Source organism: Symphalangus syndactylus, chromosome 10, assembly GCF_028878055.3.
Source record: "Symphalangus syndactylus isolate Jambi chromosome 10, NHGRI_mSymSyn1-v2.1_pri, whole genome shotgun sequence".
Lineage (NCBI taxonomy): Eukaryota > Metazoa > Chordata > Mammalia > Primates > Hylobatidae > Symphalangus > Symphalangus syndactylus.
In genome coordinates, this window is record NC_072432.2 from 61994968 (window position 1) to 62015817 (window position 20850).

Here is a 20850-nt window from a genome sequence, read left to right on the forward strand (position 1 = left end):
TATAGCGTAGGATTTTTCAATGTTATATTTTGGTCTTCATACAAGTGAATTTTAATGATGATTATATTTAATAGAGTAAATGTATTACAGCACTTAACTGTTGCTTTCCTGAACATGTAGATCCATTTTCATTTTCTCCTCTGGTTACCTCATGGGTTGAATGTTCTCCTCAGGTTTGCCAGCCAGTTGTGTTTCCACACTTTTAGTTCTTGTCCTTTGTCCATTTGTTTATCTGGGTTCTGGAGTGTTCATGCCACTCTGTGAACCTTTTATGTTTCATTTGGGGCAACTGTTTTTCCATTGTTTGCCTTGTTAATTTTTAAAATGTGTTGTAGTCAAGTCTATTCTTTTTCAACATTTCTATCATGTCTGAGCTTTAAAAGTCTTACTCCCTTCAATGGTTTGATGTTCAAGTCGATTTTCTTATAGTTCTATTTTTCCACATTTAATTTCTTCAGGATCTAAGTGTCTTCCTTGCAGTTTCGCAAAGGCAGGAATTTTGTTTATACTGTCTAATTCTGTCCTATTAACCCTTTAGTTCTTTAACCGTCTCTGAGCCAAGCTGTATAAAAAATTTTTTTAACATAAAGAGACAATAAAAAATTTAGGAACACCATGATCATTGTTTCCATTATTATAGGAGAATGCTTTCTCCTTTTTTCTAAACTTGCCTCGCTTTTCTCTGATAGTGTTTTTAGATTGGTAGCTAAAACTGTATTTGTTTTGCCAAAATAGAAACAGATTTTGAAAAAAAAATCCTTAAACTGCTCAGAAGTAAAAAAAAAATAGAAAAAGATCTCTCACACCATCTTATCATGCACAAAAGATTGTGACCAGGTATGTGTGAGTTTTAAATGCACGTGGTACATTAGGTGAATTGCCTGCATGACCCTATGGGTCACTACCTGGGGACAGGGAGACCAGGGAGATGTTTCCATCTTAAGGAGTGAAACTGTTTCTTGCACACTGTCAACAAGCGGGTGAGTCTTCTCCCGACCCTGCTCTTACCACTTCTTCTCAGTATCCTGCTTTGTATCTAGAGGTTGCCGCCTTCAGTTACCTGAGTGGGCAGCATACTCAAAGTTAAGGGTAGAGGCTTCTCAGCCTGTGCCTTTGGCTGGCTCCCCTTGCTTTCACTCTTCTCCGTGATCACCCTAGGACTTCAGTACTCCTTTCACGTTGATGTGTTCATCACCCCAGCCTCACCTGGATCTGTGATGGTCTTTTAAAGTGTGTCCTCCTCCTCCAGGACCACAGCTTTCTCACTCCCCACATGGGAAGTGCTTTCATGCTTGCTGCTCACCCTTGCCCCGCTGCTGCCTCTGTTGGAACACCCCCTCCACCCTCCCACCTGCAGAAGCCCACTCTTTCCAGAATCAAGCAAAAGTGTCTTTTGCAGGAGTCCCCTTCCAGTCACCATCCCTCCCTCCTCTGTATGCCCACAGTGCATTTACTGTGAAGGAGGTGGCCTCTGAAGGCAGTCTCCCATGCTCTACTGTGGATTCTTGGAGGACCAGAACCAGGACTTAATGTCGCACCATCTCAAGAGCTTAGCACAAGCCGTTGCACATGGTATCAGTAGCTAATCCCTCCTAAGCAGCAGGTGTGCCAGGTAGTGTTCCAACTGGATTTATGTGGATTTCATTCTCACAACAACCCTACAAGGTGAGTATATTATTACTCCATTTTACAGATGAGGAAACTGAGGCACAGAAGCAGTGAGTAAGATGAAACCAGGGTTGAATGTCAGCCCTGCCAGCCAGATCTCAATCTAGTTTGTGTCCAGTGTATGCTCAATCACTTCTTAAGAGTAATTCTCAACAGAGGATTAGGTGAATGAAGGAACCAATATGACTGAAAGATAACGATTCTATGATAGTATTATACGCATCCAATTTATCAAATTTGTAATTCTGAGGAATTAGATATACAGATGTTAATTTTCCACCTAATTAAAATTATTCCTTTTGATTTCCACTCCTTATCTCAGTCTATTGTTTCCAAAATTATTTCTAAAACCAACCATGAATTTTCCTACCTGATTAAATAGTTCATGGAGCATAACTGAACCTTTTCTTAATGACAAGGACCATCATAGTAATTCACAAATGTTACACTATAGTCTGAGATTCATTAGCATCTACTAAATACCAGGGACCATGCCGGGCACTTTTAAGTATAGTTCCTTGATTAATTGCCTAGGCCAAAAACTTGCTTTGTTTTTTGTTGTTTTTGTTTTGTTTTTTCAAACTCTTGTTTGTATTTCTGAAAGTTCCTTTGGTCTTCTTTGATCTTGTAGGACAGTAACTGATCAATATGCCCCTCTCTGCAGGCACCAGCCTTGGCTTACACAAAAGTTTGGCTTTGAAATTTCCTCTCCTCCTCCATATTCCAATAAATTACTGTGAATTAACCTCTGTGTAAAATCAAGGAATACCCTGGATGAGAGGTGAGGTCACGGGGATTCTAAACCTGGCCCTGACACTTTTGATTGGTCCTGAATCTACATATCCTTATCTATAAAAAGGCATAGTTAATGATTTCTAAGTGAAGGGTCTTTGGTTATACGCAAAATAAACTACCTCTGGCTAATTTAAGTAAAAGGGGAATCTATTTGAAGGCTATAAAGTAGGTTAACAGAATCAAGGAAAGCAGCTTGGAAGACAAAAGCAGGATGCAGGGCAACTTTACAGATCCAGGTCACGAGAGTGTATTGATCATCACATCATGTGTCTGCCACCGGGAGGAATCCTTTTACTGAGTTTTCTTGTTTTTAAATTAAAAAAAATTTTTTTTTGGTAGAGACAAGGCCTTGCTCTGTTGCCCATGCTGGAATGCAGTGGCACAATCATAGCTCACTGTAACGTCAAACTCCTGGGCTCAAGCCATCCTCCCACCTTAGCCACCCAAGTAGCTGACACTACAGGTACATGTCACCATGCCTGGCTGTTTTACTGTGTTTTCTATCTTGAGGCACTGTGCTTAGAATTCAGAGGCCAGAGGAAAGGAATTGGTTGAGCTCGGGTCCCATAGCACCCTTGACTGATGGTCTTACACAGCTGTACAATAAAGAGAGGAAAGGAAATCAGGGCTATTACCAGAAGAAAGCGGAATGGTTGTCTAACAAATGAAAAGTCCACTGCAAACACCGAACTTCAAGCTGTATAAGTGTTTTAACACGGAAGTGTCTATCAAATTTTTTAATATATTCCTCTGTAAACTGGAAGGGCGTGTAATTTATCATTTAGATTTGGCTTTGGTTAGAGGCATTTGTTAGAGGCATTAGCTGGTTTCATGCTACAGGTGTTTCTTAGGTACCTGTTAGGAGGTGTTGTCTCATACAGAGGGAGGAGCACCTTGTGCTAATGAGAAAGACTTGGGATCAAGTTCTCACTCTTCTGCCTGTGTTCTGTGTCCCCAACTGTGAAGTGGGGCAATACTACATGCTGTATTTGTACTATAGTCTTGTAAGGATTAAATAAAATAAAATAAAATAAAATAATGTGGGTTAAACTCTTTGAAGAGCTATGCAAGTGTCAGATATTTATAGGATTAGTGGGCATAGCTTGGTGCTTAGTGTGATATGATGTGTGATATGTGTATATGTGATATGAAGTATGCTTCCTTCCATATATTTGACAGAGTATAGGATATAGACATGTGATATGATGAAATATATATTTAGTCTCCCTCCATTTCCTGGCATACAGCTCCTAAAATCCTTGGAATCTCCTAAGTGATAAGTGTCTTTTTGTATGCTAGTGAGTTGACTGATGACTGGCAGCCTCTATGGCTCCTGGATGGGAGCTAGTCCTGAAAGAAGAGGACAGGATTAGAGGGTTTGGACTTTCAGCCCCACCCCCCAACCTCCCAGGAGGGAGAGGGGCTGAAAGTTGGGTTGATCACAAATGGCCAGTGATTTAATCAATCATGCCTATGTAATGTAGCTTCCATAAAAAACCAAAAGGACTGAATTTGGAGAGTTTCCAGAGAGCCAAACTCCTGGAGAGTAGCGAGCCTGCGGAGGGCATGGAAGTTCTGAGCTCCTTCCCCTACACCTTGCCCAGTGCATCTCTTCATCTGTGTACTTTGTAATATCCTTTATAATAAAATGTAAGTGTTTCCCTGAGTACTCTGAGCTGCTCTAGCAAATTAATTGAGCCCAAGCACGGGGGGATGGGAACCCCAATTTATAGCCATTAGTTTGGAAGCACAGGTAAAACAGCCTGAGGCTTTTGATTGGCATAGGAAGTGGAAGGCAGTCTCAGCCTGTAGAATCTGATGCTATGTCCAAGTAGAAAGTATCAGAATTGAATTGAATTGGAGGACACTGCAGAATTATTGGTGGAGAGAAAACGCCACACACTTCTTGGTGACCAGAAGTCTCAGAAGTCTTCTGTGTAAATTGTTACAGTATGTGAGAGCACAGAAAAAAATGGTTTGTTTTTTCTACTGGAGAAGATACAAAGACTCATCTATTTTTATGCATCTATATGAATGCATTTGTTTATTTTCTCATCTGTTTTTATTTTAAAGAAGGGATTTAAGAGGTATAAAGAGATATAATATATAGATGGTCCTTGACTCATGATGGTTCAACTTAAATGATTTTTTGACTTCACGATGGTGTGAAAGTGGTATGTATTCGGCATGCCCCTCCAATGACGATAGAGTTATATCCAGATAAACCCATCGTAAATTGGAAAGATACTAAGTTGTTGAATCAAAAACTAACTTTCAACTTACAATTGTTTCAACTTATGATGAGTTTACTGGGACATCCATCATCACTGAGAAGCATTTTTACATACAAGTTTCAGCCTTCGGCTTGCTTGCAGTCTACCTGAGGCTACATGATAATTCTTTCACAATCTAAATGATGTCACTCAGAAGTTTATAATTGAATGCTAAAGACATGTACGGACATCCACAGGTGGGTGAGAAAAATCCCTGTGCTGCCGTGGTTGGGAAAGGCCTCAGAGGAGGTGTGGGTAGCCCAGCCTGCCAATGGCTTCCTAACCTGTGCTCTTAAATTAGTTCTGTTCAATAGAAATATTACATGAACCACATGTGTAATTTAAGATTTTAAGATTTTCTAGTAGCCACATTTTTTAAAAAGTAGAAGGAAACAGGTAAAATTAATTTTGATAATATATTTTAATTTTACCCATTATAACTGAAATAGCATCATTGCAATATGTAATCAATATTAAAAAAGGAGGCCGGGCGCGGTGGCTCACGCTTGTAATCCCAGCACTTTGGGAGGCCGAGGCAGGCGGATCACGAGGTCAGCAGATCGAGACCACGGTGAAACCCCGTCTCTACTAAAAATACAAAAAATTAGCCGGGCGTGGTGGCGGGCGCCTGTAGTCCCAGCTACTCGGAGAGGCTGAGGCAGGAGAATGGCGTGAACCCGGGAGGCGGAGCTTGCAGTGAGCCGAGATTGCGCCACTGCACTCCAGCCTGGGCGACAGAGCGAGACTCCGTCTCAAAAAAAAAGTTGGCACTGTTTTTGAAATTCTGTATGTATTTTACACTTACAGCAAATCTCAATTCCAGTTAGCCACAGTTTAAGTGCTCAGTGGTCACATGTGACTAGTGGCTACCATGTCAGACATAATAACCCTAGCTGGTTTAGGAAGAAGGAAAGATAAGCAAAGGGAAAGAAACAAAAGTCACTGGAATTTATTGAACACCTACTATGTACCAGGCAGGGCTAGGGCTAGTGTGAGGCATTTGATGAACAAAAGATCAGATCCTGTTTTTATTTAACATTTTGTTCATCATAAGTTTTTGGCATAAATTTTGGTTTTAATAAATAGTGCATTAAAATATTTATCTTGATTACTACTTGTTTCGGCACCTCTTAAATCACTCACACTGACTCTAGGCCCAGCCCTGGCACCAGGTGCTTTCTAAGAACTTTCTAATGCTTTATTTGGGGGCACTAACTTGAACCAAACTGTGCTGTATATCAGAAACAGAGACCGGGTGTGGTGGCTCATGCCCATAATCCTAGCATTTTGCAAGGTCGAGGCAGGAGGATCACTTGAGTCCAGGAGTTCAAGACCAGCCTGGGTAACATAGTAAGACCTCATCTCTACAAAAAAATAAGGCAATTAGCTGGGTGTTGTGGCATGCTCCTGTACTTCTAGCTATTTGGGAGGCTGAGGTGGAAGTATTGTTTGAGCCCAGGAGGCTGAGGCTGCAGTGAGCTGTAGTCATGCCACTGCACTCCAGCCTGGGCAACAGAGCGAGACCCTATCTCAAAAAAAGAAACAGGAGTGAACTCCTATAATTTACTAAGCCTTGGGCATTATTTTTTTAAATAAAATTTCAATTTAATTCAATTTAGAAACAAAAAGGCATTGGTAAACAAATTGAAATTCAAACTAAATCTATGAACCAAACTGAAAATTTTGAAAATACTTCAGGACCAAACCGTAACCCAGGAGAGAGTTCATTGACTTTGATTCCCGGTCAAGGTGACCCTCGACTGTTGCACCTCCCTAATCAGGCAAGAAAAGAAGGAAAACAAAGTTTTTGAGAAGACTCTATCCTAGGCCTTGTTTCCTTCCCATGTTATAGCTTCAGTCTCCAGCTTTTTGAGGCTTAGTAGCTGCAGTCTCTATATAATGTTATATTGGGAATGTTATATTGAAAATATAACTTGGATGCTGAAAGAAAGGAAAAGTCTTGCTTATTAAAGTGGTGCCTATTTTCAGATAAAACCCTTTTCTTTCTTTTAGGGAACTCAGAAACAAAGCAAATATTCAATTTGGAGATAATGGAACAACAATATCTGCTGTTAGCAACAAGGCCTATGTTTTTGAACGAGATCAATCTGTTGGAGACCCTAAAATTGACTTAATTAGAACATTAAATATTCCTGTATTGGTAAGTAGGCATTTTAATACCATTAATTTGGATTTTGGAAGAAAGGAAAAAGCTAAGTTAATGCTCTTTATGATTTTACATTTAGGAGCCATTAACTTATATTGAAATATACATATATAAAAAGAAAAATACTTTTTTCTTCTTTTCTTTAAAGTACATCTTGGACTTTTTTCTAAGATTTATCAAATAAGGTCTTTTCAAATGATGACAAAATTCAGATTTTAGGATTTGTTTTCATAATTTCTTCCTGGGTGTTCAGGATTAGCAATTGTGCAAATAAATATGCCCCTAGGATTTTTTGGTAGCTAATAATTTTCAAAATGTTTATTTGCCCCATGTTTTCATTCAGAAATTCTAGCAATGAAATTTGTATACCATTTCTTACTTCAGATTTTTATGTTGGATTTTATATTCTCAAAATTCATAAATTGACACCAGAAATCAATAGACTGGGCTGTTGAGTACAGCCTACTGTGATTTCAGTGGGCTCTGTTTATAATGGTAATTCTACCTAATAACGACACATATTCTACATCTATTCTATACTAAGACCCATGAGACTTTCTTTTTTTTAAAATTAAATTTATTTATTTATTATTAATTTTTTTTGAGACAGGGTCTTGCTCTGTTGCCCAGGCTGGAATGCAATCAGTGGCTCCATCACAGCTCACTGAAGCTTCTTCCTCCTGGGCTCCAGGGATTCTCCTGTGTCGGCCAGGGACTCCAGGCGTGAACCAGCGTGCCTGGGCTGGCCCAGTAAACATTCTAATTCACCTACACCAACCCCTGCCGACTCTCCCACCCTAACCCCTAGGTGACCGCTCCATATGCAGCTGGACACTGATGATGGACCCAGGACCTAGACAGTATGAGGTCCCTGCTGCCTAGTCCCAGGGGTGTAGGTCGGGTTTATAATGAGCCTCTGGCCCTGCTCAGGAGGAAGGTAGCGCCACCTTGTGGCCAAAGATGCCGACATGTTTATAAGAGCTTTTCTCCTTTTGTGGTGTCTGGATAACTCAGAGCCTGCAAATGGTCTCTTCGTAAATATTACACTTACAAAATGCAGTACTGAGAAAGGACAGAGAAGAGGCTTTGTCTTCCATATGCAGCCAGAAAGGAGCTCACTGCCTGATTTTTCAGTTATTTAATCTCAACCTTTACATTTATATTTCCAACCCCCTTTGCTAAGGAGTGGTAGGAGAGAGTGGATGGAGGTGCTTTGGAGGGGATGCTGCTGTCTTAATATACCTCTGCTCCGCAGACTGTCATAGAGTGGTCCCAGGTCCACTTCCTCAGGGAGATCATCGAGGCCATGTTGAAAGCCTATCAGCAGAAGCTCTTTGTGACTCACACAGTTGATGAATTGCTCTGGGGCTACAAAGATGAAATCTTGTCCCTTATCCATGTTTTCAGGCCTGATATCTCTCCCTATTTTGGCCTATTCTATGAGGTAAGTAGATTTTTCTTTTCAGAACCTCTTTTTTTAGCTGACAGTGGGTTGGGGCACCCCAAGCCAGATTAACTTTGAGTTTCTTCTAGAAATTGCCTAGAGTTAAGATATCTTGTAGAGTATGTGAAAAATGGAGTGTTTTTTGGAAAGAAAAAAAACTTGAGGCCGGGTGCGGTGGCTAATGCCTGTAATCCCAGGACTTTGGGAGACCGAAGTGGGTGGATCACTTGAGGTTAAGACTTTGAGACCAGCCTGGCTGACATGGCAAAACTCTGTCTCTACTAAAAATACAAAAATTAGCCAGGTGTGGTGATGTACACCTGTAATCTCACCTACTCAGGAGACTGAGGCAGGTAAGTTGCATGAACCCGGGAGGCAGAGGTTGCAGTGAGCTGAAATCACACCACTCTACTCCAGCCTGGGTGACAGAGCAAGACTCCATCTAAAAAAACCAAAAAAAAAAAAACCAAACAAACAAAAAAACAAAAACAAAAACAAACACCCTGGAGTGCAGTGGATAGTTGGGAAGTTGGTAAAAGATAAAATAACCCCAGGAAGAGGATTAGATTAGGGGTGTGCTCTGGGATTGTGATGAGTCTCCTCAGCTTTAAATTTGTAGCTGTTTTCTGGTTCTGCCTGTTCAAGAGTCTTACCCTCTTCATGTAATCCTGTAGCATTCCAGTTTTTATGGCAAACAGCAATAATTGTGTCCCTGGGCCTTCAAGGTTATACAAAACTTAGAAATTGTTAAAATAGAATTGTGAGCAAGTTTTAAAAAATTGTATGTGTGAGAGACAGGAGTCCTAAAAGTAGGGCCTCACCAACTCTGAATGCATCATTCTGGAGAAGCAGACCAGACAGGAGTTTGCTAGAGGGTCCTGTCTCAGAGGAACGAACACAGCTTCATAGGACCAGAGGAAGCACAGATTTCCTGTCAAGCCCTGACTGAACCTCCCTTCTAGAAATAATTTCAGGAGAGCTTCCTACTGAGAGATACTATGCAAAGGTTCCCTCGAGGCCCTTTTGGTCCCAGTGGCTTCAGTCCATCAGCCAAGTAGATCTTGTTGCTAATATCTCACTGTTTCTCAGATAATTTGCATTATATAACTCGCTATTTTGTTTTTACATCATTGAATTCACCAGACTGATAGCCACACTATCTTATGTGGTTGTGAGGATTTCATGAGATGATTCATGCAAAAATTTTAGACCAGAGCCAGGAATATTACACTCAACAATTGTTCACTCCTATTATTATAGAGGAGCTACTACCTATGCTGTTTCTGAGAAATCATAGCTACATGCCCAAATAAAGAATTTTAGGAATGTATAGTATCTGTATGTGCCCTTAGAAGTATAATTTGGAGAGAATATACAATTGAAGAACCTTAATTGAAAATAGGGCTATATTAATACCACCTTCTTCCAGTGTAGCTATTCTGGTATAACTGGTCTTGGTCCTGGACTTAGGCTTTTAAATTTGTTATTATTGAGAAATAATTCACTTACTATAAAATTTACCATTTTAAAATGTACAATTCAGTAGTCCTTAGTATAGTCACAAGGTTGTGCAACCATTACTGCTAATTCCAGAACATTTTCATTATCCCAAAAAAGAAACTGCATACTCTCTTAGCAGTCACTCCTATTCCTGTGTTACTCTCCTAGGCCCTGGCAACCACTAATCTACTTTCTGGCTCTATGAATTTGCATATTCTGGACATCTCATATAAATGGAATCATATAATATATGCCCTTCTGTGTCTGCTTTTTAAATTTAGTATAATGTCATCAGGGTTCATCTATGTTGTAGCATGTATCAGTGTTCCATTCCTTTTTATAACTGAGGAATATTCCGTTGTGTAGATATACCACATTTTGCTTATCCATTTATCAGTTGATGGACATTTGGGTTGTTTCTTCTTGGCTATTATTAGAAGTGCTGCTATGAATATTTGTTCATACAGGCTTTTATATGAACATTGGATATATACCTTGAAGTGGAATTCTCTTGAGTGTATACATAGGTGTGGAATTTTGGAGTCCTATGAATTCTGTTTAACTTTTTTAAGAACTGACAAACTGTTTTCTGCAGTGACTGCAACATTTTTATATTCTTGCTAGCAATGTATAAAGGTTCCAATTTATCCACATCCTCACCAACGCATACTATTTTTCTTTTTTTTTTTAATTGCCCTCCTAGTGGGTGTGAAGTGGTATCTCACTGTGGTTTTGATTTGCATTTCCCTAATGACTAATGATGATGAACATGTTTTTATGTGCTCTCTGGCCATTAGTATATTTTCTTTTGGGAAATGTCTCTTCAAATCCTTTGCCCATTTTAAAATTGAGATCCTACTTTTTAAAACCATAAAATAATAATATGGTTAATATAGTATTTAGCAAAATAGTCACTATTCTCTGGTCCTGGTTCAGTCTTGTGTAGCAGTTAGGCCCTAGTAGGACAGTTTGATGAAGATTAAATTTTTTAGTTACTGTATCAGTTAGGGTTGCCAGAGAAACTGAATCAAGAGGGTGTATAGATAGAGATGAGAAAGAGGGAGAGAGAAATTTATATTATGGAATTGGCTTATGTGATTATGGGAGCTGGTAAGTCTGAAATCCACAGGGCAGGCCAGCAGCTGGAAACTCAGGTAAAAGTTGATGATGTGGTCTTGAGTTTGAAATCTGTAGGGTGGGCTGCAACCTGGAAATCCAGGCAGAATTTCGATGTTGCAGTCTTGAGGAGAATTCCTCCTCTAGGAAACCTCTGTTTTTGCTTGTAAGGCTTTGAACAGATTGGATGGGGCCCAGCCACTCATTATTGAGGGTAACCTCCCTTAAAGTTAACTGATTGTAGATATTAATCACACCTACAAAATACCCTCACTGCACCATCTGGGCTAGTGTTTGACCAAACAACTGGGCACCATAGCCTAGCCAAGCTGTCATAAAATTATCACAGTTACTTTAAATGATCATATTCACATATTTTCAGAAAAATGGGACTAATGATGGAGACTATGTTTTTCTAACTGGAGAAGACAATTACCTTAACTTTACAAAGATTGTGGAATGGAATGGGAAAACGTAAGTCTAATGATTTATCGGTGGAATTATTTTTTCAGTTTTCATTTAAACTACATATCTACTTCTACATTGCTTAAAAAATGTGTTTAGCCTTTTTTGGATGAAAAATATAAAAACAGGTAAATAGTCTTGTAATTATTATTCTACATTTCAAGATGGTGGTAAAACATCTTACAAATTAAATATTAGTGATTTGTAGATTTATCATGGCCAGGCATGAATTACAGGCCAGTGAAAAGTCCCACTCTTGCTTAGTAGTCATTGAGTGATGTGTAGTAGCTACAGCACAAATACTTTTCAAACCACCACATGTTTTGGGCTATTTGGCCATTGCCTCTATGAAAACTGATTTGGGCCAGGGACCTACTTTTTCTCCCCCTTGATCTAATTAACACTGTTGTGTCTGTGTGTGAATAAGATACTGTGGATAGACAGCTCCAGTTAAATCTTGCAAAGTCCTGACCATTTAAGAGAATCTAAACTCAAATGTGATCATCTTTACTCTTTCTTGTGCTTATCAATTATAGGTCACTTGACTGGTGGATAACAGACAAATGCAACATGATTAATGGAACAGATGGAGATTCTTTTCACCCACTAATAACCAAAGATGAGATCCTTTATGTCTTCCCATCTGATTTTTGCAGGTAAAAGCTTTAAAGATAAATTCTTTTTTAAAAATAAGGTCTTTCACTGCAAGACCACCAAAAGCATGAGGAATATATGCAGACATACTTATTATGCATGGATATTTATGCATAATCAATGATAAATGCTTATGGCACATCGAGATAGTATAGTGTACTGGTTCACAGCACAGACTCCTGACTGTTGGTTTGAGTCTTGGCTCTACCACTTATAGCTGTGTGACCTTGGGTAAATTACTTAACCACTCTGTACCTCACTTTCCTCATTTGTAAAACAAAGAGAAATTGTTAACTATGTTAGAGGTTGTTATGAGGACAAATGAGTTAGTATTAGTAAAATACTTAGGCCAGGGCCTATCACACAGTAACCAATATTAAGTATTGGCTCTTAGTTACTGTGATATGCTCTGTCAAGCATAAACTGACCTGGTCTACTTCCAGTCAATAGGTAGTCTCTACATGGAAGCCAAATAAAAGATACTATTGTCCATATTTCAGGAGAGTGGTTTCCTCAGGGGAGGCAGAGAAGGAATGGAATCAAGAGCATTATGTAGACAGGTTCAGTTATATCCATAATATAATTTTTATTTGTCTAAGTGGCGGATACAAAGGTATTTGTTAGAGTATTTTATCTCTTTCTGGTGCCTAAAATTTTTCATTAAAAAATGCTGTAGGGGTGGTTTGGTTTGTGCAGTGAAACCACCTATGTTATTCACAACCTTGCGAGAGATTTATCAACAGCTCTGGTTTAGAGATGAAAAAGTGAGGCCCAGAAGGCTATTCTGGCCAGCCTTCAAAGGAAGGGCTGAAGGCTCAGTGGTGACTGTACATCAAAGTGGTTAGGCACTATGCAGTGTAAGCAGTGGTCATATTACATGGGACTATGTTTGAAATCAGTAAGAATGAAAGGTAGAATTATGTTGAACTCCATTTAAATAAATGACTGGGGCAAAATATGGAATCTGATTTTTTTTGTGGGGGGTGAGTGAGTATCAAAGTGTATATTCTAATGAAGTATCTGTCCAATGTGACACTTTTCAAGTGCCTAAGACCCTACAAGGCCACGGCCATCGCTGTCTGTTCTACTTAGCTTTGGCTCTGCCATGCCCTGGCTTCCCTACAATTCATCTTCTGCTTTATTACACGTTGAGTTGACAGAATGCCTTCCAAACATTCTTTTCTACTTACCCTATGAGCTTTTGGCCATGTTGTACCTGAGAACTGTTGCTAACTTGCGGATTTGGGGCAGATTACACTGACCAGAGTCCACGTTCACTTTTTATTCTTACATCCTAACAGGTCAGTGTATATTACTTTCAGTGACTATGAGAGTGTACAGGGACTGCCTGCCTTTCGGTATAGAGTTCCTGCAGAAATATTAGCCAATACATCAGACAATGCCGGCTTCTGTATACCTGAAGGAAACTGCCTGGGCTCAGGAGTTCTGAATGTCAGCATCTGCAAGAATGGTAAGAACTCAGAGAGGGGACATGATAGGGGTGTCAAGAATGCAGAAGGATTGGAGTTCAACAAAGAATATGTAGCTGGGCATAGTGGCGCACACCTACAGTCCCAGCTACTAAGGATGCTGAGGTGGGATGATCACTTGAGCCCAGGAGTTCTCAAGTCCATCCTGGGCAACATAGCGAGACCCCTGTCTCTAAAAAACAAAACAAAAAAGAATATATTGTCAGCCCACTAGAAAGATCAGTTTCTTTCAAGAATGATGTTTCATAACATGGCTATTGAATGGTAAAAAAAATTATTGGCTTTTCTGTGATGCTTTTTATTTCTAGAATGCCATGTTGTGTGTTTTTTTCTGGACAGTGGTTTAGAAGTCTTAACAGTAATAATAGCTCATGTTTACCAAGCACCTGATGTATGCCAGTCGCTGTCCTAAGTGCTTTACATATTTACATGTAGTTAATGCATGCAAAACATTAACTGATTTCATGTTCAAAACAATGCTAAGGCTCAGCACGGTGGCTCATGCTTGTATTCCCAGCACTTTGAGAGGCCGAGGTACGAGGATTGCTGATTAAGATCAGCCTGGGCAACATAGCAAGAACCTGTCTCTAAAAAAAAAATTAAAAAATTAGCTGGGTGTGGCAGCACACACTTGTAGTCACAGCTGCTCAGGAGGCTGAGGCAGGGAGATTGCTTGAGCCCAGGAGTTCGAGGTTGCAGTGTGCTATGATTGTGCTACTGCACTCCAGCCTGGGCAACAGAGTGATTCTGCACCTCCCCGCCAAAAAAAAAAAAAAAAAAAAAAAAAAGCTAAAAGAAAAAGTGGACAACTCAGTTTTAAGAAAGTACGTATCATGGCAAAGATTCTCAGTGATTTTGAAGCAGAGTTAGTTTTAAACCCTGACACAAATGTCCCAGTGTTTCTTAATGTCAGAGCTACTCTGCTCCTTTCCACGAATGAGGCAGAATTATCAGTGGCATAACTGACAAAACTATTTTCTTCATCTTGAAGAGTAGTTTTAACAGCCACATGTTGCAGAATTATTCACAATGAACTTACTAGATAGTAGACATTCAGCGGCCTGTTTTTATAATTGGGGAAACTAGGGCTCAGAGAGGGAACATGATTTTGATGCGACTCCTCCCTCTGAGCAGATCCCTGGCGGAACTCAGGGTCTTCTCATATTTGCCCTGTGATTCCCTCTTGGGCTATAATTCCTTTAAAATTTCTCTGGAGAGCTCTCTGTGTAGTCCCTTTCTCCTGAATAAAGTAATGTGCTCACTTTTGCTCCCTTATCTAACTCATTTTAAAACCTCCTTTCAGGCCTGGCATGGTGGTATGTGCCTGTAGACCCAGCTACTCGGGAGGCTATGGTGGGAGGGTCGCTTGAGCCCAGTTTGATTCTAGCCTGGGCAACATAGCGGGACTCTATCTTTTAAAAAAGAAAAAAAAAGAATAAGATATCATTTTGGAATAAGTCTGAAGTCAGCAGTATACCTCCTGATCCTTGTCTGACAGGGCAGTGACTCCCACACCCGGCTTTACTTCAGAATTATCTGGAGAGTTATTAAAAATTTATTGGTGAGGCATGGTGGATCATGCTTGTAATCCTAACACTTTAGGAGGCTGAAGCAGGAGGCTCACTTGAGGCCAGGAATTTAGACCTGCTTGGGCAACAGGGAGACCCCATCTGAACAAAAAATTTAAAAATTAGCTGGGCATAGTAGCATACACCTATAGTTCCAGATACCAGGAGGCTGAGGCTGGAGCATAGGAATTCAAGACTGCAGTGAGCTATAATTGCAACATTGCACTCCAGCCTGGGCAACAGAGTGAGACCTGGTCTCAAAAAAAAAATTATATATATATAAAAAATTGTGTGTATATACATATATGTATATACATATATATACGTATATCATATATATGTGTATATATACATATATATACAACTGACAAAAGTATTTTTCATCTTGACTAGTTTTAACAGCCACATGTATATATATATTTATGTATGTATAAGTTAATATATTTGTTAATATGAGTATATTAACAAATTTTATATAATAGTTATATAAATATGCATATATTTGCATATATATATTTACTATATCTTTATATATGTATATAGTATATATATAGGTATACACACACGTGTGCAAGCGTGCACACACACGCATGGTGCACACACACATGTATGTCCCAGGGTCCCATGTTGGATATACCAGGGCCCCAGAATCTACACTTTTAACAAGTACTCCAGCTGATTTCCATAAAGATGGCGTGTAGGTATTTGGGGACCATTGTGCAAGGGAACATGGTACCCTTTACCTGGAGATAAAGACCAAAGGTGAATGGGAACAAGTTCCTGGTTGTGATCTCCCCCATTGCCTTACTGGTAGTAGTCCTGAAACAGTGTCCCTGCCCCCTCGTCTGGTGTGCATCTGGCTCAAAGCAAAAATGTAGATATATTTTCTCTTGCTGTTTTTATTAAATTCTGTTTCCTCAAGAAGCTGATGCCAGAATCAACAGAAATATTCTACTTTACACATTTAAACTTTTTGCTACAATCCTTTTCCTCTTCCCTCTTACGTATTCCCGAATTTGGACTGAAGTGAAACTCTCCAGGATTATCCTCCAGTGTTTTGAATTCTCCAGGGAAACATTTTGGATAGCAGGATGAGTGAGTGTTCTGGAGTCAGGCAGATCTGGGTTTGAGTCATATTCTATTTATTGGTAAATTGGCCAAAGTTTATTAAGGAGGGTTCCAGACATCAGTTTTCTCATTAATAAAATGGAGGTGGTTATAGCTTCTTGAGGTTGTGTGAGAGTTAGAAATAATATATATAAAACACTCAGGACAGGAGCCCTTATTAAGCCCTCAACGGATTTAAAAAATACATTTTCGAGGTCATTATAGGTCACAAAGAAGGAAGTCGTGCCTTTATGGAACTATTCAGCAGTAAACAGCAAAATGCGTGTGCATGTGAGAGATGAGTCATGTGTTCCTTAAGCCATGGGCTGGTGGATATGTAAGCAAATTTAAATAACTTGCCGACAAGCTCCTTTCTCCAAAAATGTATTTCCCTGGCAGCAATTATTGGGTCCCTCTCTTCTTTTCAATAGCCAGATCTAGAATAGGTTTCCTTTTAGTAACTTGTTTCCCTATTTGGTTATATATATATATATATATACATATATATTTTTAATTTACATAAGCACTTATTTGGTTCTTAAAATGAATAAGAAAGGAAAAAAACCCAGAATCTTTGTGATCTGGTTAGAGGCTGGGTGTATAGCACAACCAGGCTAACTCTTAAAAAATTATATAGGCCAGGTGTGGTGGCTCAAGCCTGTAATCTCAGCACTTTGGGAGGCTGAGGCGGGCAGATCACTTGAGGTAAGGAGTTTGAGACCAGCCTGGCCAACATGGCGAAATGCTGTCTCTACTAAAAATACAAAAAAATTATCCGGGTATGGTGGTGCGTGCCTGTAGTCCCAGCTACTTGGGAGGCTAAGGCAGGAGAATTGCTTGAACCTGGCAGGCGGAGGCTGCAGTGAGCTGAGATCGTGCCTATCTTTGGTAAAAACAAAACAAAACAAAAAACCACCACAATTTTTTTTTTAATTTTAAAAAGGACAAGAAATAAAAAGACAGTCCACTTATTGATAGAGAATTGTAGTTGAAACTAGTGCTTTGAGGTACAATACTCTTCATTCACTTAGTATTCTGCCTTCATAGCCTGATGGCTAGCTGTCCCTGGGTAAATTTTGTAACTTCTATGAACCTCACTTTCTTCAAATGCAAAGTGAGGCTAATAGTTCTGACTTTACTGGGCTGTTGGGAGCATTAATTAAAATAATGTATATGAAGCACTTATACTTTAACTTCAGTAAATATTTGCTGAAGAATAAATAATTTAGCCTGAATTTCAATATATAATGTGGGATAAAAAATTGGGGGTAAATGAGATATCAGAAAATGAAGTATAAATCCTGAACTAGGAGGTAAAGAATGGTGTTTTAGCCTGCCCAAGTTAATTTATATGTAGCTTTTTTGTTTTTCTTTAGGAACCAGGCTGTGGCCAGGAACTTTTATATTCAGCTTAGATTTTAAAAACAGCATCATTCATTTCTGTTTTCCTTTAAATGCAGGTGCACCCATCATTATGTCTTTCCCACACTTTTACCAAGCAGATGAGAGGTTTGTTTCTGCCATAGAAGGCATGCACCCAAATAAGGAAGACCATGAGACATTTGTGGACATTAATCCTGTGAGTACATGCTTCCTCCTGGTAAAAGAGCATATGTTTTATTCTGTCTATACATTGTTCACCAGTTTAGTCCTGAGCCTTCCTTAAAAACATCCTTACTTTCATATACATATTCAAGTGGGAGAAATTCAGCTCAGTGCTGGTGGAGGCATTGTCTCATAGCCCTGTAATTAGAAGGCTGAATTTTGTGGATTGAATAGCAGAAATATGAGCAAACCTGCCTTTAACAAAAAGCAACAGTGAAAACTCAGTTATTGGAAACTACTGATGTACCCCTGTAACCCTGTCAATCTTCTGATGCTAGCCTTGGACCTCAACATGTATTTATTTCTCTCCCTTGGGACACAGATCAATAAGGTTAAAGATGTCCCTTTGCTTCCTCACTGCCAGGAATATTTTGGTTGAAATATGAATATGTATATTAACCTCAGTCACTTTTGGCAAACTTCCTTCTACAGGTTGAGAGTTTATTATATTATTAATTGTAAAGGTATCAGATATACATAGAGGAGACATACATATATGTGTGTATGTGTGTGTATGTGTGTGTGTGTGTGTGTGTGTGTATAATACACATTTAATCCTGTATTCATAGAAGAGAAAAACAAAAACCATGCTAACCATGTCTTCATTTTTGGAATTTGAACATTATGGACCAATAAAAAAAAAAAGCAAGAACATTCTTTTAGCACAGTATTTCATGGGTACTTCACACTCTTACCTACATACATTGCATTTGTATCTGAGAAACCAGTGATCTTATGCTCTGCTGAATAAGATCGTGTGTGGTTTTCCCTTTTCTCTCTTAACCATCAGCTGATCAGTTCCCTTGGATCAGCCAAACTATTAGCAGTGCTTGTCACCAAGGGATGAACACAGTCTTATAACCTTAATGCAAAGATGGAGCTGCCTAAGGATGACAAGTGCTGCAGCTGTGCCCCATGGCTGTGCTAGGTGGGCCCTATACTAGGATGCCACTCTCTGGCAGTGACCACCACCCTCTTCTTAGCTCTCTGGACAACTGCCTGGAAATCCAGACCTGACAGGCTATCTTTTAGGCCTCCTTCCTGTTGGAGTCCTTCTAAGGCTGTGCTATTCAGAGCGGCAGCATCCTGGGAGCTTGTTAGAAATGGCCAGCCTACTGAATCAGAGCCTGCATTTTAACAGGATTCCCAAGGACCTACGTTCATATTCATGTTCGAGACACATTGGTCTGTCAGCCACCTAATACAACCCATGGTTCTCATTCTGTTCTGGGGATCACTTTTGCTTGTTTTCACTCTGCCTGTCACACATGGTAATGGTCACCTTGTTTATGAGGACTACACAGAAATGGTGCTCTATTGAAAAAGTTGTTTGCAGTTTAATAAATCCTAATGTTTCCTTTTCACTTCTCTGATTTGCAGTTGACTGGAATAATCCTAAAAGCAGCCAAGAGATTCCAAATCAACATTTATGTCAAAAAATTAGATGACTTTGTGTAAGTTTTGCTTCTTTCTATGGAGGAGACAGCGGTTTTGCTCCATTGCCTATCTGGTGGGGTTGATGTCAGGAGGAGTACAGCCTACTTCATCTAAGCCGGCTCACCCCTGCACTTCAGGGATGGGGCATGATCAGCATTTTCATGGGTGCCTTGGTCTTGGAATTTACTTGTTTTATTTAATCATACACTTACAGAGTGCTTCCCATGGATCAGGTATTGTTCTCAGCACCTTATGTGGATTCACATATAACCTTGTATTATCCCCATTTTACAGATGAGGAAACAGAAGCAGAGCGTTTAGGTAACTTGGCTAAGCCTTACTATCTAGCCTTACTATCTAGTCAACTTTTATCCACTCCACTAAGCCTTTCCCTCATGCACCTTGACTCTCTTGGTGTATTAGACTGTTCTTGTGTTGCTATAAAGAAATACCTGGCTGGGCACAGTGGCTCATGCCTGTAATCCAGCACTTTGGGAGGCCAAGGTGGGTGGATCACAAGGTCAGGAGATCAAGACCATCCTAGGCAACATGGTGAAACCCTATCTCTACTAAAAATACAAAAATTAGCTGGGCATGGTGGTGGGTGCCTGTAATCCCAGCTATTCGGGAGGCTGAGGCAGGAGAATCGCTTGAACCAGGGAGTCGGAGGTTGCAGTGAGCCAAGATGGTGCCACTGCAGTCCAGTCTGGCAACAGAGCAAGACTCTGTCTCAGGAAAAAAAAAAAAAAAGGAAGGGAGGGAGGGAGGGAGGCAAAGGAAAGGAAATACCTGAGATTGGTTAATTTATAAAGAGATTTAATTGGCTCACAGTTCTGTAGGCTGTACAGGAAGCATGGTGCTGGCATCTGCTCAGTTTCTAGGGATGCCTCAGGGAGCTTTTGCTCATGACAGAAGGTGAAGCAGGAATAAGGCACATCACATGGGGTGAGCAGGAGCAAGAGAGAGAGGAGGGGAGGCGCCACACACTTTTAAATACCAGATCTCATGATAACTCACTATCACAAGGACAGCACAAAGGGAATGGTGCTAAACCATTGATGAGAAATCCACCCCCATGATCCAGTCACTGCTCACCAAGCCCCACCTCCAACACTGGGGATTACATTTCACCCTGAGATTTGGGGGAACAAGTATCCAAACTATATCGCTCAGAGACTTGAGACAGAGTCTCTTCCTCTCTCTGTGTTCCCACTGATCCCACTTGGGGCCAGCCATAGCTCTCATTTGTATAGTTATAATCTCTTGAGTCTAGCCTTACTTCCCCATGCTGCAGCTTAATTTGGATTCCAAAGTACAATCTCCTGCTCAGACTTTTCAATGGGAATTTTTTAGTATGAGAAACTTATGATATAATGTTGAGTGAAATAAACAGGATGCAAAACTGCATAATATATTTATCTGTGAAACTTGGCTTGTTTACCTCATTGAATTTGCCAGATTTAATACCAGGTGTCATGGCTCTTTCTAAGAAGTAGGTGGTTTACAAGAATGCATTTTGTTATCTGTATATCTATTTCTGAGGCAGTATAATTTAGTAGTT

At 39.8% G+C, this 20850-nt stretch overlaps 1 protein-coding gene across 2 annotated transcripts in view; it reads left to right on the plus strand.

Moving 5' to 3' along the window:
* SCARB2 (scavenger receptor class B member 2) overlaps positions 1-20850 on the plus strand; it is a 55609-nt gene that overhangs the window by 26653 nt on the left and 8106 nt on the right. Inside the window, exons 3-9 of one of the 2 annotated variants that reach the window (XM_055297270.2) lie at positions 6750-6897; positions 8159-8347; positions 11346-11437; positions 11965-12084; positions 13384-13553; positions 17708-17826; positions 19233-19306. In XM_055297270.2, coding sequence (XP_055153245.1) covers positions 6750-6897; positions 8159-8347; positions 11346-11437; positions 11965-12084; positions 13384-13553; positions 17708-17826; positions 19233-19306 — 912 coding nt within the window. The remainder of the gene's footprint in view (positions 1-6749; positions 6898-8158; positions 8348-11345; positions 11438-11964; positions 12085-13383; positions 13554-17707; positions 17827-19232; positions 19307-20850) is intronic. The other variant, XM_055297272.2, reaches the window with a different exon arrangement.